The 15,669-nt window shown below is 37.6% G+C and overlaps 1 protein-coding gene across 2 annotated transcripts; it reads right to left on the bottom strand.

The window, feature by feature from the left end:
* Window positions 1–805: 805 nt before the first annotated feature.
* On the bottom strand, window positions 806–15,375 carry ZNF883 (zinc finger protein 883). Of its 2 annotated transcripts, XM_023195894.1 has the most exons (5): window positions 15,201–15,375; window positions 14,178–14,250; window positions 5,951–5,998; window positions 5,691–5,770; window positions 806–2,815 (listed from the first exon to the last, which is right to left on the bottom strand). In XM_023195894.1, exon 5 carries the CDS (start codon window positions 1,934–1,936, stop codon window positions 806–808), a length of 1,131 nt encoding a protein of 376 aa, XP_023051662.1. In that variant the 5' UTR covers window positions 1,937–2,815; window positions 5,691–5,770; window positions 5,951–5,998; window positions 14,178–14,250; window positions 15,201–15,375. The 2 variants fall into 2 exon arrangements, with proteins under 2 accessions (XP_023051662.1, XP_023051663.1); XM_023195895.1 differs by lacking the exon at window positions 5,951–5,998.
* Window positions 15,376–15,669: the final 294 nt, after the last annotated feature.

The raw sequence follows: 15,669 nt of genomic DNA, 5'->3' as shown, positions 1-15,669 counted from the left end.
ATTTGAGTTTATACTATTCCTTTTCCTTTCTGAATTCAATGCATAATTTTGTTCTAGTTTTATCGTCTTCTAATAATCATTTTTTTTCTGTTCAGATTTATTCTTTAACTCCAAAATTACTTAGAAACTTATTTTAAATTTCTAAATCATATTGGGCTGCTACTTTTAGTTTTCATTTCTATTTTTACTGCAATGTATTGAAAAAATAATTAGGGAGTGCCTGAATATTTCCCTCTGAGAATTTGTTGCAATTTTCTTTGTAACCATATATGTATATATAGTCCATTAAAACTATTACATAAATCTTAGAAAATAATGCATAGTATCTTTGTGGGAGAAAACATTATTTGTCTATGGCTATTAATGAAATCTGTCAATTCTATTTTCAAACGCTCTACAAAAGTGTTTCTTGAACACTGAAATATAACATAGGACTTAATAAAAAGGGATTATGTATACAGTGAACAATTTTCATTATCCTACTAAGATTTCTGTGTACTTCAAAAGGCTTTTTTTATAAGCAAATATATATATTTTAATAAAATTATCTCTGAAAATAACTTTCTAAATGTCTTTAAAAAACAAACCTCAGTTTTGGATGAACACTTCCATTATAACTTTCTCTTTCAATAACACATTTTTTAAATTATAAGAATAGTCTTTCTTCTCAGTACAAGTAGCATAATAAGTAAATGAGTGTTTTGCCTGAAGATTTTCCTCACATAACAATCTTACGGTTTCCTATACTGTGAGTGCTCAGGTGTAAACAATAACCTACAACTGACTGCAGGCTTTCCCACACCCATTACTCGCCTAAGGTTTCCTTTCTGAAATGTGTTCTCTGATGTCGAATTAAGGATGTACTATGACAAAAGACATCACCACATTTATTACATTGATAAGGTCTCCCCCTTGTATGTATTCGCTTATGTTTAGTCAGAGCTGAGCTTAAGCTGAAGGATTTCCCACATTCATTACACTGGTAGGGTTTCTCTCCTGTATGCATCCTCTGATGTCGAATTAGTGAGGTTCTATAGCAAAACAGTTTCTGACATTCATTACATTGATAGGGTTTCATGCCAGAATGAATTTTTATATGTTCAGTAAGGTGTGTCCTTCGACTGAAGGTTTTTCTACAAACATAGGGCTTCTCTCCAGTATGAGTTCTCTGGTGTTCAGTAAGATGTGCACTCCGATTGAAGGCCTTTCCACATGCATTACACTCATAGGGTTTTTCTCCAGTATTAATTCTTTGATGTTGAATGAAGGCTGGGGTATGGCTGAAAGCTTTCCCACATTCATTACACTCATATGGTTTCTCTCCTGTGTGGATTCTCTGATGTTGGATTAGTGATGTACTGTGGCAAAAAACCTTCCGACATTCCTTACACTGGTACGATTTTTCCTCAGAATGAATTCCCTGATGTTCAATTAGGTGTGTGCTGCGGCTGAAGGTTTTTCCACATTCAGTACATTCATATGGTTTCTTTCCAGCATGAATTCTATGATGTTGAGTAAGGGCAGAGATATGGCTGAAAGCTTTCCCACATTCATTACAAGGATAGGGTTTTTCTCCAGTATGGATTCTCTCATGATTTCTAAGGGATGACCTATGACTAAAGGCTTTTTCACATTCATTACACTCATAAGGTTTCTCCCCAGTATGGATTCTTTGATGCTGAATAAGATTAGTGCTCTGACTAAAAGCTTTCCCACATTCATTGCATTCATAAGGTTTCTCTCCAGTATGTATTCTTTGATGTTGAATAAGATTAGTGTTCCGGGTAAAGGACTTATCACATATTTTACATTCATACGGTTTCTCTCCAATATGTGTTTTCTGATGCTGGGTCAGGGATGCAATGCAAGTGTAGCCTTTCCCACATTCAGTACAGATGTATGGGTTCACTCTCATATAAATTTTCTCAGATTCCATCAGTACTGAACTATGGCTTTGTATTTATTTTTTCATTTTTGTGGGTATGTAATAGGTGTTGGCTTTTCATTTATTTCCAGAATAAGTAAATAAGTTTGAGATACAAATGCATCCTTTCTTATATCTAATAAATTATTTTCATTCATGAGTTGCCTTTTGAAAAAATCCACTACAGCAGAATTATGCTTCAGGTTCCTACCATTGATGTCATAGTTACAGTAGTCCTGCCTTATCCACAGTTCCACTTTCCATGGTTTCAGTTATCCACGGGCAATTGTAAAAAATATTATATGGAAAATTCCAGAAATAAACAATTCGTAACTTTTAAATGTTGTGGTTTTCTGAGTACTGTGATGAAATCTTGTGTGATCTGCTCTGTCCTGCCTGAGCTGTGAATCATTTCTTTGTCCAGTGTATCTGCACTGTATATACTACCCCCCCATTCGTCATTCAGTAGCTCATACTAAGAACATGGTTAGGGTTTGGTACATCAGTGATTTCAGGCATTCTCGGGGGGTCTTGGAATGTATACCGCATGAATAACTGGGGACTACTGTATGATGTCTTCTTCTTATACAAACTCTCAGTTGTTTAAAAAGCTTTGGTCTTTGATTAAATGTTTCCTCAAAGTTGTTCTCTTCATGATCTTCCTTTTGACTTGCTTTTTCCTGTAATCTGGTTATACTGGTGTTTCTCAAACTGGTCATCAAATTCGAGTTCTTCTAACGTGAAGTATTAGGAAAAAAAATCATTTGAAAAAAAAATTCTAACATCATATAATGACATTGTTTTGTTTTTCAGAAATTCTCTGCTTTGGAGTGGATGCTCTGACTTTGGATATAGTATCCAGGATTAAGTAGAAGATATTATCTCTTTCCTCTGAAATACAAAGGCAGAAAACAAGGCTCACTCATCAGTTACAGAAAATAAAAATAAAATAGTGCTATGATAAAATGTCAAATTTTTCAATATAAGTACTGATTAATAGGGAAGTTTAAAGGTGAAATGGATCAATATATATATGTCTGAAAAACACTGTTGCTCTACTCACAACAACTCTGACAAATTGTATAGCCACAGCTTTTTCTTCTCTATAACTCATACTTAACACAGAACACTTCTATGTGCAAATGTGTGGGATTTTTTCCATTCTAACCAGTTCTCCAACTCTCTGGACACCAACTTTAGATATTCTACAATTTACTCTAATTCCAACACTACCTACCTGGAGCAAGCATCATATCCCTCGAGTTAAAGGGCTCAGTCCCACAAGACTGCCTCCACTTCAGATGACAATCACAAGCTGGTCCTCCCATACTTCTGACTGACTGGCTACAACTTGAGGGTTCCTATAACCCCTCCTCCTCTGGTTCAATAATTTGCTAGAATGGCTCACAGAACTCAGGAAAACACTTTACTGACGTTTACCAGTTTATTATAAAGGATACAATTCAGAAAAAGCCATTCAGGAAGAGATGCACAGTGCAAGGTGGGCAGAAGGGAACGGGGTATAGAGCTTCTGCATCATCTCTGGGCATGCTACACTTCCAGCACCTTGATGTGTTGACCAATCTAGAAGCTCATCAAATATCACTGTTTAAGAGTTTGTATAGAGCTTAATCTCCATCCCCACATCTTTCTTCCCAGAGGTTGGTGGGTGGAATTGAAAGTTCTAACCCTCTAGTTGCTTGGTCTTTTTAGTCATCAGACCCACTATTGAGGCTATCTAGGGGCCCTACCCTATTTCACCTCATCATCATAAACTCATAATACACCTTTTTTTTTTTTTAAAAAAGGTGTACTATGAAAAACAATATATTCCTATCACTTAGGAAATTTGGAGGGCTTTCAAAGCTCTGTGACAAGAATTGGAAACAAAGACCAGATGTATTTCGTATGCTATCACAATAACTGTGGTAAAAGAAACGGAAGCATTGAGACAAAGTGCATAATAAAATCAAAGGTAAAGATTCAGTAAAATGTTGTGAATAAAAGACAATGGAACTAATTCAAATGTATGTATGTTTTTGGAAACCAGAGGAAAAAAATCCAGAAAAGTGAAATGGGATCAGATAATAAAAAACTCTCACACTTTAAACAGAGAAATTCAATGTCATCTTGCAGGAGACAGGAAAACTGAAGTTTTCTGTCAGAACATTAACAGGATAAATATATCTTAGATGTGATGTTTTAGATTAAAAGCTTGTTAATTCTAAAATGGATAAAAGAACAATGGTGAAACTTAGCAAGAAGGCATAATATGAATAATATGAGCCTGGATTGGGATAATACTAGTAAGAATTTGGTGCAAGTGTAGATAAGACATAAAAAAGAAGCAACAAAAAATGCTGAAATAGATTATAGGGAATTTTTACAAAACAAGATTCATAAAGATACAATGGTTTCTAGCCAAGAAGGCTGGACGAATAGTTGTACTAATGATAGAAAAGGAAAGAGAGGCAACCTAGGGAAAGTTGGTGATTTTACTTTCACCATATTGAGGTTAAAGTGATTGAAAGTGAAGTAGGACATTCTAATGGAGATAAACTTTAAGCAGGGGAATATATGGGGATAGAATGTAAGTGAAACACTTAAGTTGAAAAAATATATATAAGAAAGTTAACATAGAAGGACTATTCGAGGATGTCAGAATGCACTAACTTTTTGAGATAAAAAATAAACAAGTAGAAAATAAACCATACAGGCACATGCGTTTATGTTAGGGAGCAAGTGAAGTTAACAAAAAAGCATTTGGAAAAAGATTAGAATGGAAAAGAATCTGGTGATGTCACACAAAGTAAAACAAAATATCAAACACGGCAGAAAGTATGAACACAGGACTAAGAATAGGTTGCTATCAAGAAAGAATTCAAGAATCTCAAAATAATTTTAGCAGAAGACAAGATTCTAACTCCAAAGATTAAGAGAGAACAGGAATTGAGGATATTAGTTACAAGTTTGAAACATTTGGTAATGACAGAATAATTTTGAAAGGCAGATAAAAAATTTTTAGGCAACATATTATTTTAAAAGCAAGAAAACCTTTTTAGTGTCTTGAAGGAAAGGCGCTTGTGAACTGGAGAGACTGAATCATAAAACAGTCATTAAATCAGGCCCTAAAATAAGTAAAAAATAATGGAATCTGAAGTACACAATGGAAAGACTAACAACGGAAGAGGGCCACTCTTCCTCTGAGATCAAGAGATACGTGAGAAGATAGATAAAGTTATATAGAAATGAGGTTGCTGTTGCTTCTACTAGATGAATGCAGGTTTTTAAAATACAGATGAGGGGCTCTGCACAGAGGACCCTAACCAACATTTCAAAAGCTATCTCCTAGTACCACTATTGTTACTAGCACCACCATAATGGATAAATGGACTCTTATTTACAAGGATTCCGGTCTTCTTGGTTGTTTTCGTTATCTGATTCTTTCCTGGCTGGTATTTTGTGACATTTCTCCATTTTTCCTTTGTTATCTATTTATATGGTTCTTCTTAGTTGGAAGATAACATCCATGGATCCTAGAATTATGTCCTAAGTAGTCTTCAGGAATTCTGCGATAGAGAAATGTTGATACTTCTAAGGTAACAAAGCAAGACTACCTATTTATAAAGTTTTAAAGAAAAGGACTATCATCTGTTCAGTACAGAAATATCTTGTCTCTGGTCCCTAAACTCAAAGCTCAGTCTCAGCTGAACACCTGTAAATCTCACAATCCTACATATTTTGGGATTGGAGAAACTGTACTCACCCAATGAGAAGAGGCTGTAACAGTTTTTGAAGATCACATCCATGTGCCGTGTCTCTGACATCTTCCAATGCCACTGGTTCCTAAAACATCAAACAAGTACCTGCTTATTAAGGGATCAGTCCTGCAGACATTTACAAAAGAAAGAGTAAAGCTAACAATTAAAAATGACAAAGTGGAGGACTATTAAGTTGTTCAAAAACGGTTCAGAATTCCAGGCTCAAGAGTGGCGAAAAGTTTATTATTTGGTGTCTACTACTTACCTGTTGAGGATATACGGAAGCAATACTGAAGTTTCCCTATAAAGACACCTAAAATTAAAAAAATATATGTGTATATGTATGTATATATACATACAAAATATAGGTAAACTATAAACTCAATTTAAGAAATAACAGAAAATATGGAGATATAAGTGGGTAGTGCAAGAAGGTGTTTGTTATAACCCTATTAATGGCAACAATACACACAAAGGAAAAATTGATTATTCAAGTAAAGCAATTATAACAGGGTATAGAAAAATGAGAAGCTAGAGAGAGAGAAACAGATATAGATGTAGATGTAGATATACTATTGGTTCTGTTTATCCGGAGAACACCAACTAACACATCAATATAAAATAATAAATCCACTTTCTGTTTAACTCATCTGTCCTCTGTAAGCTTGTGTGGTGTGAATCCATGTATATACTGATTTCAAGCTTCTGGGACTGCAAATATAAGAAGGATAAGATCCCAGATGATGAGGAATTCACCAAGATAAATGCCATAATATGAGATTCCTTGGATGTCAACCAGGCAACCAACCTCCCCAGAAAACTTTGTTATCACTATCTGCCATTTTTTAAATAATCACAATAGAATCTTCCTTGTGTTACACTCTATGGTTAACAGAAAAGGAATAACAGAAACAGAACTTGCTACTAAAAGATATGTACCCTATTTGCAAAGAAAAGTCTTATAGAAACTTAGCAGGAAGATGAGGGAGCATAAAAACAAAACAAGCAGAAGAAAGTGTTAAACAAATGGTGAAATGACACTGGGGAAGTACAGCCTCTTTTCACCTCACCTTGGGGAACTACATTCTTACCATTCTGGCCTAAGCTAGAGGCTGAGAATCCAAGCTTGACCTCTTGCAGAAGGTCACTCAAGAGCAGAGAAATTAACATAGATTTTGGCATTCGTAAGTGACTAGAGTAACAAAACTGGGAACTGAAGGGGTTCCAAACACATGACCAGACTCTTCCCAAGGAATTGGCTGAATTTTGAAGCTGGGTTGGGAGTTTGAAGAGCTAAGCTGAAAACCTGTGAATGGCAGAGGCAAATCTTCCACAGTTTTTCAAGGTGAAGGAGACAAAAACTTGCCACATTCTCAACTGAATGCCCAAGAGAGCCACCCATAGGAAAAGAAGCAGTGGAGATGCAGAATAAGTCTTATCGAAACTGCAGCCCAGCCCCAACTCAGCTGGGCTAAGTGAGTATATCTTCTTAGAAAAAAGAGGACCCTTCCTGGTGAAAGATGCCATCAAGTTGAACCTCTATGATGCATTCATACATGATGACAATATGTATGTTATACATGTATCATGTGTGTTCAAACAGAATAGTCACAAAAGATAAACATGTGGTGCTGTACTTCCATATATTGTGTGTTCAAAACTTACTAGACATACAGAGTCAATACTACAGGACAGATAAGAGAAAACAAAATAGAAGAATAGACAAAATAGAGACAAGACTGGAAGATTTCAATACCAATTTGGAATCAACAAAAGGAATTAAATTAGTATTCTAGAACAGAACGCTTGAAATTAAGAACTCAGAGGATGGGTTTAACAACAGATTAAGCCTAAGGGAAACACAGATCAACAAAAATACACAAAATGAAGTACAGAGAGCTAAAAGAAAAGAATAATGGTAATTTAAAAAGCTAAGAAAATATTGATGCCAATAGAAGCCTAAGGAGAAAATATAACTAAATGTAACATGGTATCTCAAATGAGAACAGAGAGTAGAAAATGACATCACATAAATACTAAAACAATTTTAATGAAATACTACAGTTAATAATAATGTACCAACCTTGGCTAACTAACTGTGACAAATGTACCAAACTAATATAAGATGTTGACAGTAGAGAAAACTGGCTATGGGGATGTGGGAACTCTCTGTAATAGATCTGTAAATTTTATGCAAATCTTAAACTATGCTAAAATAAAAAGTTTATTAATAAAAGAGATACCTTATTTTAAAGTTAATCTCCTATTTATTTCAACTATTTTCTTATAGCTTATGTTTTTCTTTTAATCATCATTTAGCCATGTGCTATATTCTAAATGAATCCCCCAAAACCCACATGTTGAAACTTAATTGCCCATGTGATAATATGAGGAGGTGAAGGCCTTTGGGAGGTAATTAAGCCATGAGTGTACAGCCCTCATGGAAGGGATTAAGGATCTTATAAAAAGGCTTGAGGGAGTGGGTTTGTACCCTTCCATGTTTTCTGCCATGTAAAGATACAGTGTTCTCTGCCACAAGGCACCATCCTGGAAGCAGAGACTGAGCCTTCACTAAACAACAAACCTGCTGGCACAATGATCTCGGACTTCAAGCCTCCAGAACTGTGAGAAATAAATTTCTGTTCTTTATAAATTACCCTGTCTCAGGTATTTTGCTATAGCAGCACAAACTAAGATACCTTGTGATATGATTTGGCTATGTCCCCACCCAAATCTCACCTGGAACTGTAATAATCCCCACATGTCAAGGATGGGGCCAGGTGGAGATAACTGAATCATGGGCCCAGTTTCCTGGGGGCAGTTTCCCCATACTGTTCTCATGGTAGTGAATAAGTCTCAAGAGATCTGATGGTTTTATAAATGGGAGTTCCTCTGCCTGCATAAGCTTGTGCCCACCATCATGGAAGAAGTCCCTTTGCTCTTCCTTCATCTTCTGCCATGATTATGAGGCCTCCCCAGCCATACTAAACTGTGAGTCCATTAAACCTCTTTCCTTTATAAATTACCCAGTGTTGGCTATGTTTTCATTAGCAGATGAGAATGGACTATACCTTGTTTTATGTTTTACTTCCTGATGATGCAGTTTATGTAGTCCTTTTCATAGATCATTCAATAAAAGCTTATCTCTTAAAAACGAGCATAGGGGCTTATGAGACTTACTTAAGAGGTCTAACACACACATAAGTGGAGTCTCAAAAAAAAAAAAAAGAATGGAAATGATGCTATATTTAAGGGAATATTTTAGGGAATAAGGATAGATTTTTCCCAACCAATGACTCACAGATTCCACTGCCCTCAAACCATAAGGAAGCTAAATAAAAGGAAAGCTACACCCACGAAAAGAATAGTCAAACTCCTGAAAATCAGAGAAAAGGAGAACAATCTTAAAAGCAATTTAACAAAAGGGCAGAGTAACTTCAAAGCAGAAACAAGACTGCTGACTCCTCAGCAGTTCAAGAAAATCAACTGAAAAGCCGTATTTCTGGATAAGAAGACTTAATATTTTAAAGATGTCAATTCTCCCCTGTTGTGGGTTGAATTGTGTCCCTCCAAAAAATGTATGTTGTAATCCTAACCTCAGTACCTCAGAATGTGACCTTATTTGGAAACAGGATCACTGCAGATGTAATTGGTTAAGGTGAGTTCACACTGGAATGGGGTGGGCTCCTAATCCAGTATGGCTGGTGCCCTTTTAAGAAGATGGTCATGGGAAGACCCACAGACATACAGAGAGAAAGTCATGTGATGAAAGGGCAGAGAACAGAGTTATGCAGCTGCAAGCTGAGGAATATCAAAGATTTCCAGCAAACCACCTGAAGTTAGGAAGAGGCAAAGAATGATTTCCCTACAGGTTTCAGAGGCAGGATGACCTTGCCGACAGCTTGATTTTGGAATTCTAGCCTCAGAACTGTGAGATAATAAATTTATGTTGTTTTAAGTTACCCAATTTGTGGTACTTTGCTAGGGCAGTGCTAGGATACTAATGCATACCCCAACTTAACTGACTAAACTTTAGCAAAGAACTAAATGTTTGTATCCTCTCAAAATTCATATGTTGAAAGTTTAACCCCTAAGGTGATGGTATTAGGTGAGGCCTTGGGGAGGTAATTAGGTCATAAGGATGGAGGCCTCACCAATAGGATTAGTGCCCTTATAAGGTGAAACGTGAGAGAAATGATCTTTCTCTCTGCCATGTGAGAAAACAATAAGATGGCCATCTGTAAACCAGCAAGAGGGCCTTCAACAAGAACTTGACCATGATGGCACTCTGATTTTTAATTTCCAGACTCCAGAACTATGAGAAAGAAATGTTTGTTGTTTAAGCCATGCAGTCTATAGTATTCTTTTACAGTAGCCCAAACTGTCTAAAACACCTGTATAATACATACTTTTCAAAAAGAAAAAAGATGAGGATTGAGGGTGGGGGACTTGCCCATACTAGACATCCAAACATATTCTATAGTTACATTAACTTTAAAACAGGGTGGTAGTGGCACAGAGATAGATTGAAAGAATAATAAAGTGAAACTGAGTCTAAAAATAGGCCCTTTATTTTGCAGGGATTTGTTAAAGGTAGCAGTTCAAATTATTTGAGGAAGGATAAAAATTTAATAATCTTAGGACAACTGATTTATCCACTTAGGGAAAAAATAAATTTAAAGCTGCTGCCTTATAAAAAAAATTATAGATGAATTAAAGACTTAAACATAAAACTAGAACTATAAAAGAACCAGGAAAACCACTAGAAGAATATTTTTATAATCTTGCAATGGGGAAATCCTTAATAAAATATAAAATCTAGAGGCTATACAGAAAAAGACTCATAGATTTGACTATACAAACACAGAAGGCAATCAACTAAATTAAAAGACAAAAGACATACTGGGAGTAAATATTTGCAACTAATAAAGCAAAAAGGACAATTTTCTGTATTATACAGAGTTTGTACAAATCAAATAGGAAAAATGTATAACGCAATACAAATCTTGGCAAAAGATATGAACATATGAACAGGAAATTCACAAAAGAAATACAAATGACCAATATACAAAAAGATTTTCAAGCTCACCTCTAATCACAGAAATACAAATTAAAATACTAATTTTCATTCATCAGACTGGCAAAAATGTTAAAAACGGGCAATCTTCAGTACTGTTTTAAGTACTGGGGAAATGGCTGCTCTCATATACTCTTAGTGGAAAAGGTTTATTTGTATTTATTTTACAAAGTCACATTATAATCACACCAGGTTCATAATAAATTACCTTTGAGTCATACGCATTGTTAATAATAGTTATACTACCTGCAAAAATGAACTCACAGCACCTTGTACTTTTCCTCTCGTTACATCATTACATTCATTGTACCTCAATGTTCTACTTCCAATGTCTGTCTGCCTTCCTAGGAAAGTGGGAGGGAGTGGCGCATAGAGTAACAGGAAGTAACAGGAAGAAATATTTATGAAAAGGAAGAAAATTCTATGGATTTATTAATAGTTTTGATCCAATGGAATTATAGTTGAACTCTTTTAACAGAAGTCCCTTTCAACTCAAGAATGATAGAAGCATTATGTATTTGCAGATTTCTCTCACAGCAAATTAGTGTTGATGGATATTATATCATTTATGATTTAAAAATCCAGCATTTTATTTGAATTTTTCTATTTTTCTGAAAAATTATGTCTATATATCTAAATAAGCAAAATATATATAAATGACAAAACTATCAGGAATTTTGCCCAATGATTGTCCCAGGCACTGTCCTGGGAAAGTGAGAGAAAGTGGGATCTACTGCACTAGTAGAGGAGTTGGCCATAAATTAGAGTTCAGGCCATTTCTCCATAGTAACAGGAGGGAGGACAGGCTCCCTCCTGTTACTATGGAGTATAATGGGAATACTTCCTGGAAGGTTAGGGGATGTAGTGGTGAGAGCATTTGGAAGTTCTCTGCTAGTTCTCTTAGTAAAATAGGAAACATGAGAGTGGAGATGGGGAGAGGAATTGGAAGTTTGGGGTGGATGAAGTGTTGGTTGGCTTAAAAAGTCAGATAATGAAGGAAATAGAAAAATCCATCTTTCACCTGGATGATTGCTTTAGCTTCCTAGCCAGTATCCATGTCTGACCTTGGTACCCTATACTCTATTCTCAACAGAGCATCCAAAATGGTTCCTTTAAACTCAGTCAAGTTATGTCACTTCTCTATTCAAAATCCTCCTATGAAAATTGGTAAATTATATGTAAATCTCAATAGAGCTGAATAAACAATAACACCAACCACCATCACCTCCTACATTTTCTCTTCTCATTCAACACAAAAGCCAAACTGGCTGTGGCCTATAGTAGCCTGTGTGCTGTGTGGTCTACACGCCTTACCTCTCTCATCTCAACTCCTACTGTGCTGCTCTCACTCACCCGTCTCAGGCCACATGGCCTTCCTGATGTTCCCACAAAGGTTAAGCATATCCGCACCTTAAGGCTTTGCATTTGCTGTTGCTTCTGCTGAGGAACTTAATCCTCCTCCTCTCCCAAAATATCTGCAAGGCTCATATTCTTTTTTGTTGTTGTTTTTTTTTTTTTTTTTGGAGATGGAGTCTTGCTCTACAGCCCAGGCTGGAAGGCAGTGGCATGATCTCAGTTCAATGCAACCTCCACCTCCTGGGTTCAAGCAATTCTCCTGCCTCAGTCTCCCGAGTAGCTGGGACTACAGGCATTTGCCATAACGCCCAGATAATTTTTGTATTTTTAGTAGAGACAGAGTTTCACCATGTTGGCCAGGATGGTCTCAATCTCTTGACCTCGTGATCTGCCTGCCTTGGCCTCCCGAAGTGCTGGGATTACAGGCATGAGCCATCACACCCAGCCCATATTCTCATTTTCTATAAGTCTCTATTCAATGTCATCTACCAGTGAAGCCTTCTCCCACTCCCCTATATTAAATAATGGCTGTCCCATGCCTTCCCTAGCCCCGTTACTCTGGTATAGTTTCCCCTATTTATCACTACGAGTGATGTTCAGTAGATTAGGTGAATGAGTGCATTTTTGAATTAATATTTTCAACTTACACATTTACTGGAACGTAACCCCATGCTAAGTTGAGGAATATCTGTGTTTACATTATTGTCCCATCCAAGACTGTCAGCTCCACATAGGCAGGGACTTTGTGTTATTCACTGTTATATCCCAATGCTTAGAATATTAGCTGGCAAAAAGTAGGCGCTCAATGAATATTTATTCAGTGAGTGAAAGAAAATCTTCCCTCCCTCTGGACAGAGGTGATATTTCAAGAAATAAAAAATACAGCAGAGCTGCATTACAGACACATATGTATATTTTATTTGTACAAATCTGCCCAACAGGTTCAAGAAAGTATGTCATCTAAAGGTAAGAGTGAGATGGGAGAATCTCCTGTTTCCTCAGTCTCAGTTCTCACAGCCCTCTCGTAAGTGAGCATCTTGCTACGCTGAGTTATTTTAATGTTTAAAGAACATAGTGGGGGTACATTTATACATGTATATTATTGCATGGTTGTATACACACTACATGTAAATACACATTATGAACTATCGTTCATAACAATGTATTGTATTGTTGAAAATTGCTATGAGAGCATTTTAAGTGCTCTCACCACAAAAAATGAAAAGTACATGAGGTGATGCATGTTCATTAGCTGATTTAGCCATTCTACCAAGTATACATATTTCTTTTTTTTTTTTTTTTTTGAGATGGAGTCTCGCTCTGTTGCCCAGGCTGGAGTGCAGTGGCCGGATCTCAGCTCACTGCAAGCTCCGCCTCCCAGGTTCACGCCATTCTCCTGCCTCAACCTCCGGAGTAACTGGGACTACAGGCGCCCGCCACCATGCCCAGCTAGTTTTTTGCATTTTTTAGTAGAGACGGGGTTTCACCGGGTTAGCCAGGATGGTCTCAATCTCCTGACCTCGTGATCCGCCCGTCTCGGCCTCCCAAAGCAAGTATACATGTTTCAAAACAACATGTTACACACGATAAATATATACAATTTTTATTTGTCAGTTATAAAGAACAATTACCCCGGGTGCAGTGGCTCACACCTGTAATCCCAGCACTTTGGGAGGCTAAGGCAGGCAGATCACGAGGTCAGGAGTTCAAGACTAGGTTGCACAACATGAAACCCCGTCTCTACTAAAAATACAAAAATTAGCCAGGCGTGGTGGTGCACGCTTGTAATCCCAGCTACTCAGGAGGCTGAGGCAGGAGAATCACTTGAACCCAGGAGGCAGAGGTTGCAGTGAGTCAAGATCATGCACTGTACTCCAGCCTGGGCAACAGGGCGAGACTCTGTCTCAGAAAAAAAAGAAAGAAAGCAAACAATGAGCAATAAAAAAGATTCTCAAGGGACATTTAATTGCATATGATTTTTCCACACTGCAAGATGGAACGTTAGAAATTAAACCCAGCTTAATTTCTATTAGGAAATGCCTTGAAAAGTTCTGCTCACCAAAGACCATGTAGTCAGGGGCCAGTGGTCAGGTCCTTCTTCTTGATGCCATCTTATAGAAGTAAGTAGAGACCTGAGAAAGCAGAGTTGAAAAAGGAAAGGGGCCTTGAGAAATCAGGATTGTCTTGATGGGAAGCCTGTTTGACTACCTGGATATAACCCGCACCCTCTGTAAAAATGTCAGAATGAGTCTAGGAACAGATTGTTTCCCTGCAGAGTAGGAAGTGAAAGGCCACTTACATTCCTGTCTCTGGTCACTGGTCCAATCTGACAAACCAGAAACAGGGCTAACTTTATCCTCCCATGATGGGTGGCACCGAGTACATCAGCCCCCTATTTGTTTGTTAATAATAATACTTGTAAAGCATATACAATTTTTCGAAGTGCATCCAGAAATGCCATCTCAAAGAACAAACAATTGCTCTTCATTGCCCGCAGAGTGTAGGGAATCAATTCCACAGTTCTTTATAGAAGAGACTTCAGAAATGTACCAGTAAAACTAAACAAACTACCTCTAGCGAGGAGGTGAGTTTCTGAGGAAAGAGCAAGAACTGGATGTCGGGAAACCTAAATTCTAGTTGGCACTAAATACCTATATCACGGTTTTCTTGCAATTCCCAGGTCTACCACCAAGGTCTGAGGTGGCTGCCCCTCCCCAGATAAACTGCCCCCCATCAGAGTCAAAGCAAGGCCCAAAAGCTCTGAGCTCTGTTTTCATGACCCTCCAACCCAGAAGAGAACCCAAGGCCCCGACTGGTAAGGCTGGGATGCGCAGACAGGGCTTTGCCTGCTCCTCACCCCGAAGCGAGATGGTGGCCCAGGTCACCATCACCCTGGGCCATCACTGCAACGCGAACCAAACTCCCAGCCTGACCTAATCGCCTTTCCTCCGCCCCCGCCTCCGCCCCCGGGCCCGGCCAATGCATTCTCAGGCCTCTGCTGACCCGCCCGAATGGTTGTTTGAAGCGGACCTCTCTCCCAGCCTCCCACACGAGTCCAAGGGTCGGGAAAGAAAAAGGTCACCTGCTCCACGGAAAAATAAAGAGCACTGTCGGGCGATGAGGTTCTCAAGCCAAGAAGTACGCCTGCGCACGCGGCCGACAGGAACTACATTTCCCAGCATCTTCTGCAAAGGGCGCCGGCGAGCTGCGTCTTCTACCGGTATCTTTCTAATGCTTTGCGCATTGCGAACGTGAGTCTTTTCCTGTTGTTTAAATAAAAAGAAGAAAAAAGAAAAACAAAGATTTTTTTTCTTTTGCTATAAACAACTGTAAATCCAAAGAGATGCAGAGTTTGCGTTAACAACACCCCAGACACAAAAGTAATACCTATTCACTACATTAATAGATGATTTATAAATAACCCTTTATTCAACAGATAAAAAAGCAAACTACCCAGATGGATTCATTGAAGAAATATTTATTAACGCAGTGATTAATTCTTTTTTAGCATTCTAAAAGTAAATCTCTGATTTATAGCCAGCTTCTTTGTT

The sequence above is a fragment of the Piliocolobus tephrosceles genome, unplaced genomic scaffold (assembly GCF_002776525.5).
Source record: "Piliocolobus tephrosceles isolate RC106 unplaced genomic scaffold, ASM277652v3 unscaffolded_30717, whole genome shotgun sequence".
NCBI lineage: Eukaryota > Metazoa > Chordata > Mammalia > Primates > Cercopithecidae > Piliocolobus > Piliocolobus tephrosceles.
Note: the sequence above shows the minus strand (reverse complement) of the source record. Positions and strands in the feature narration are given on the sequence as shown.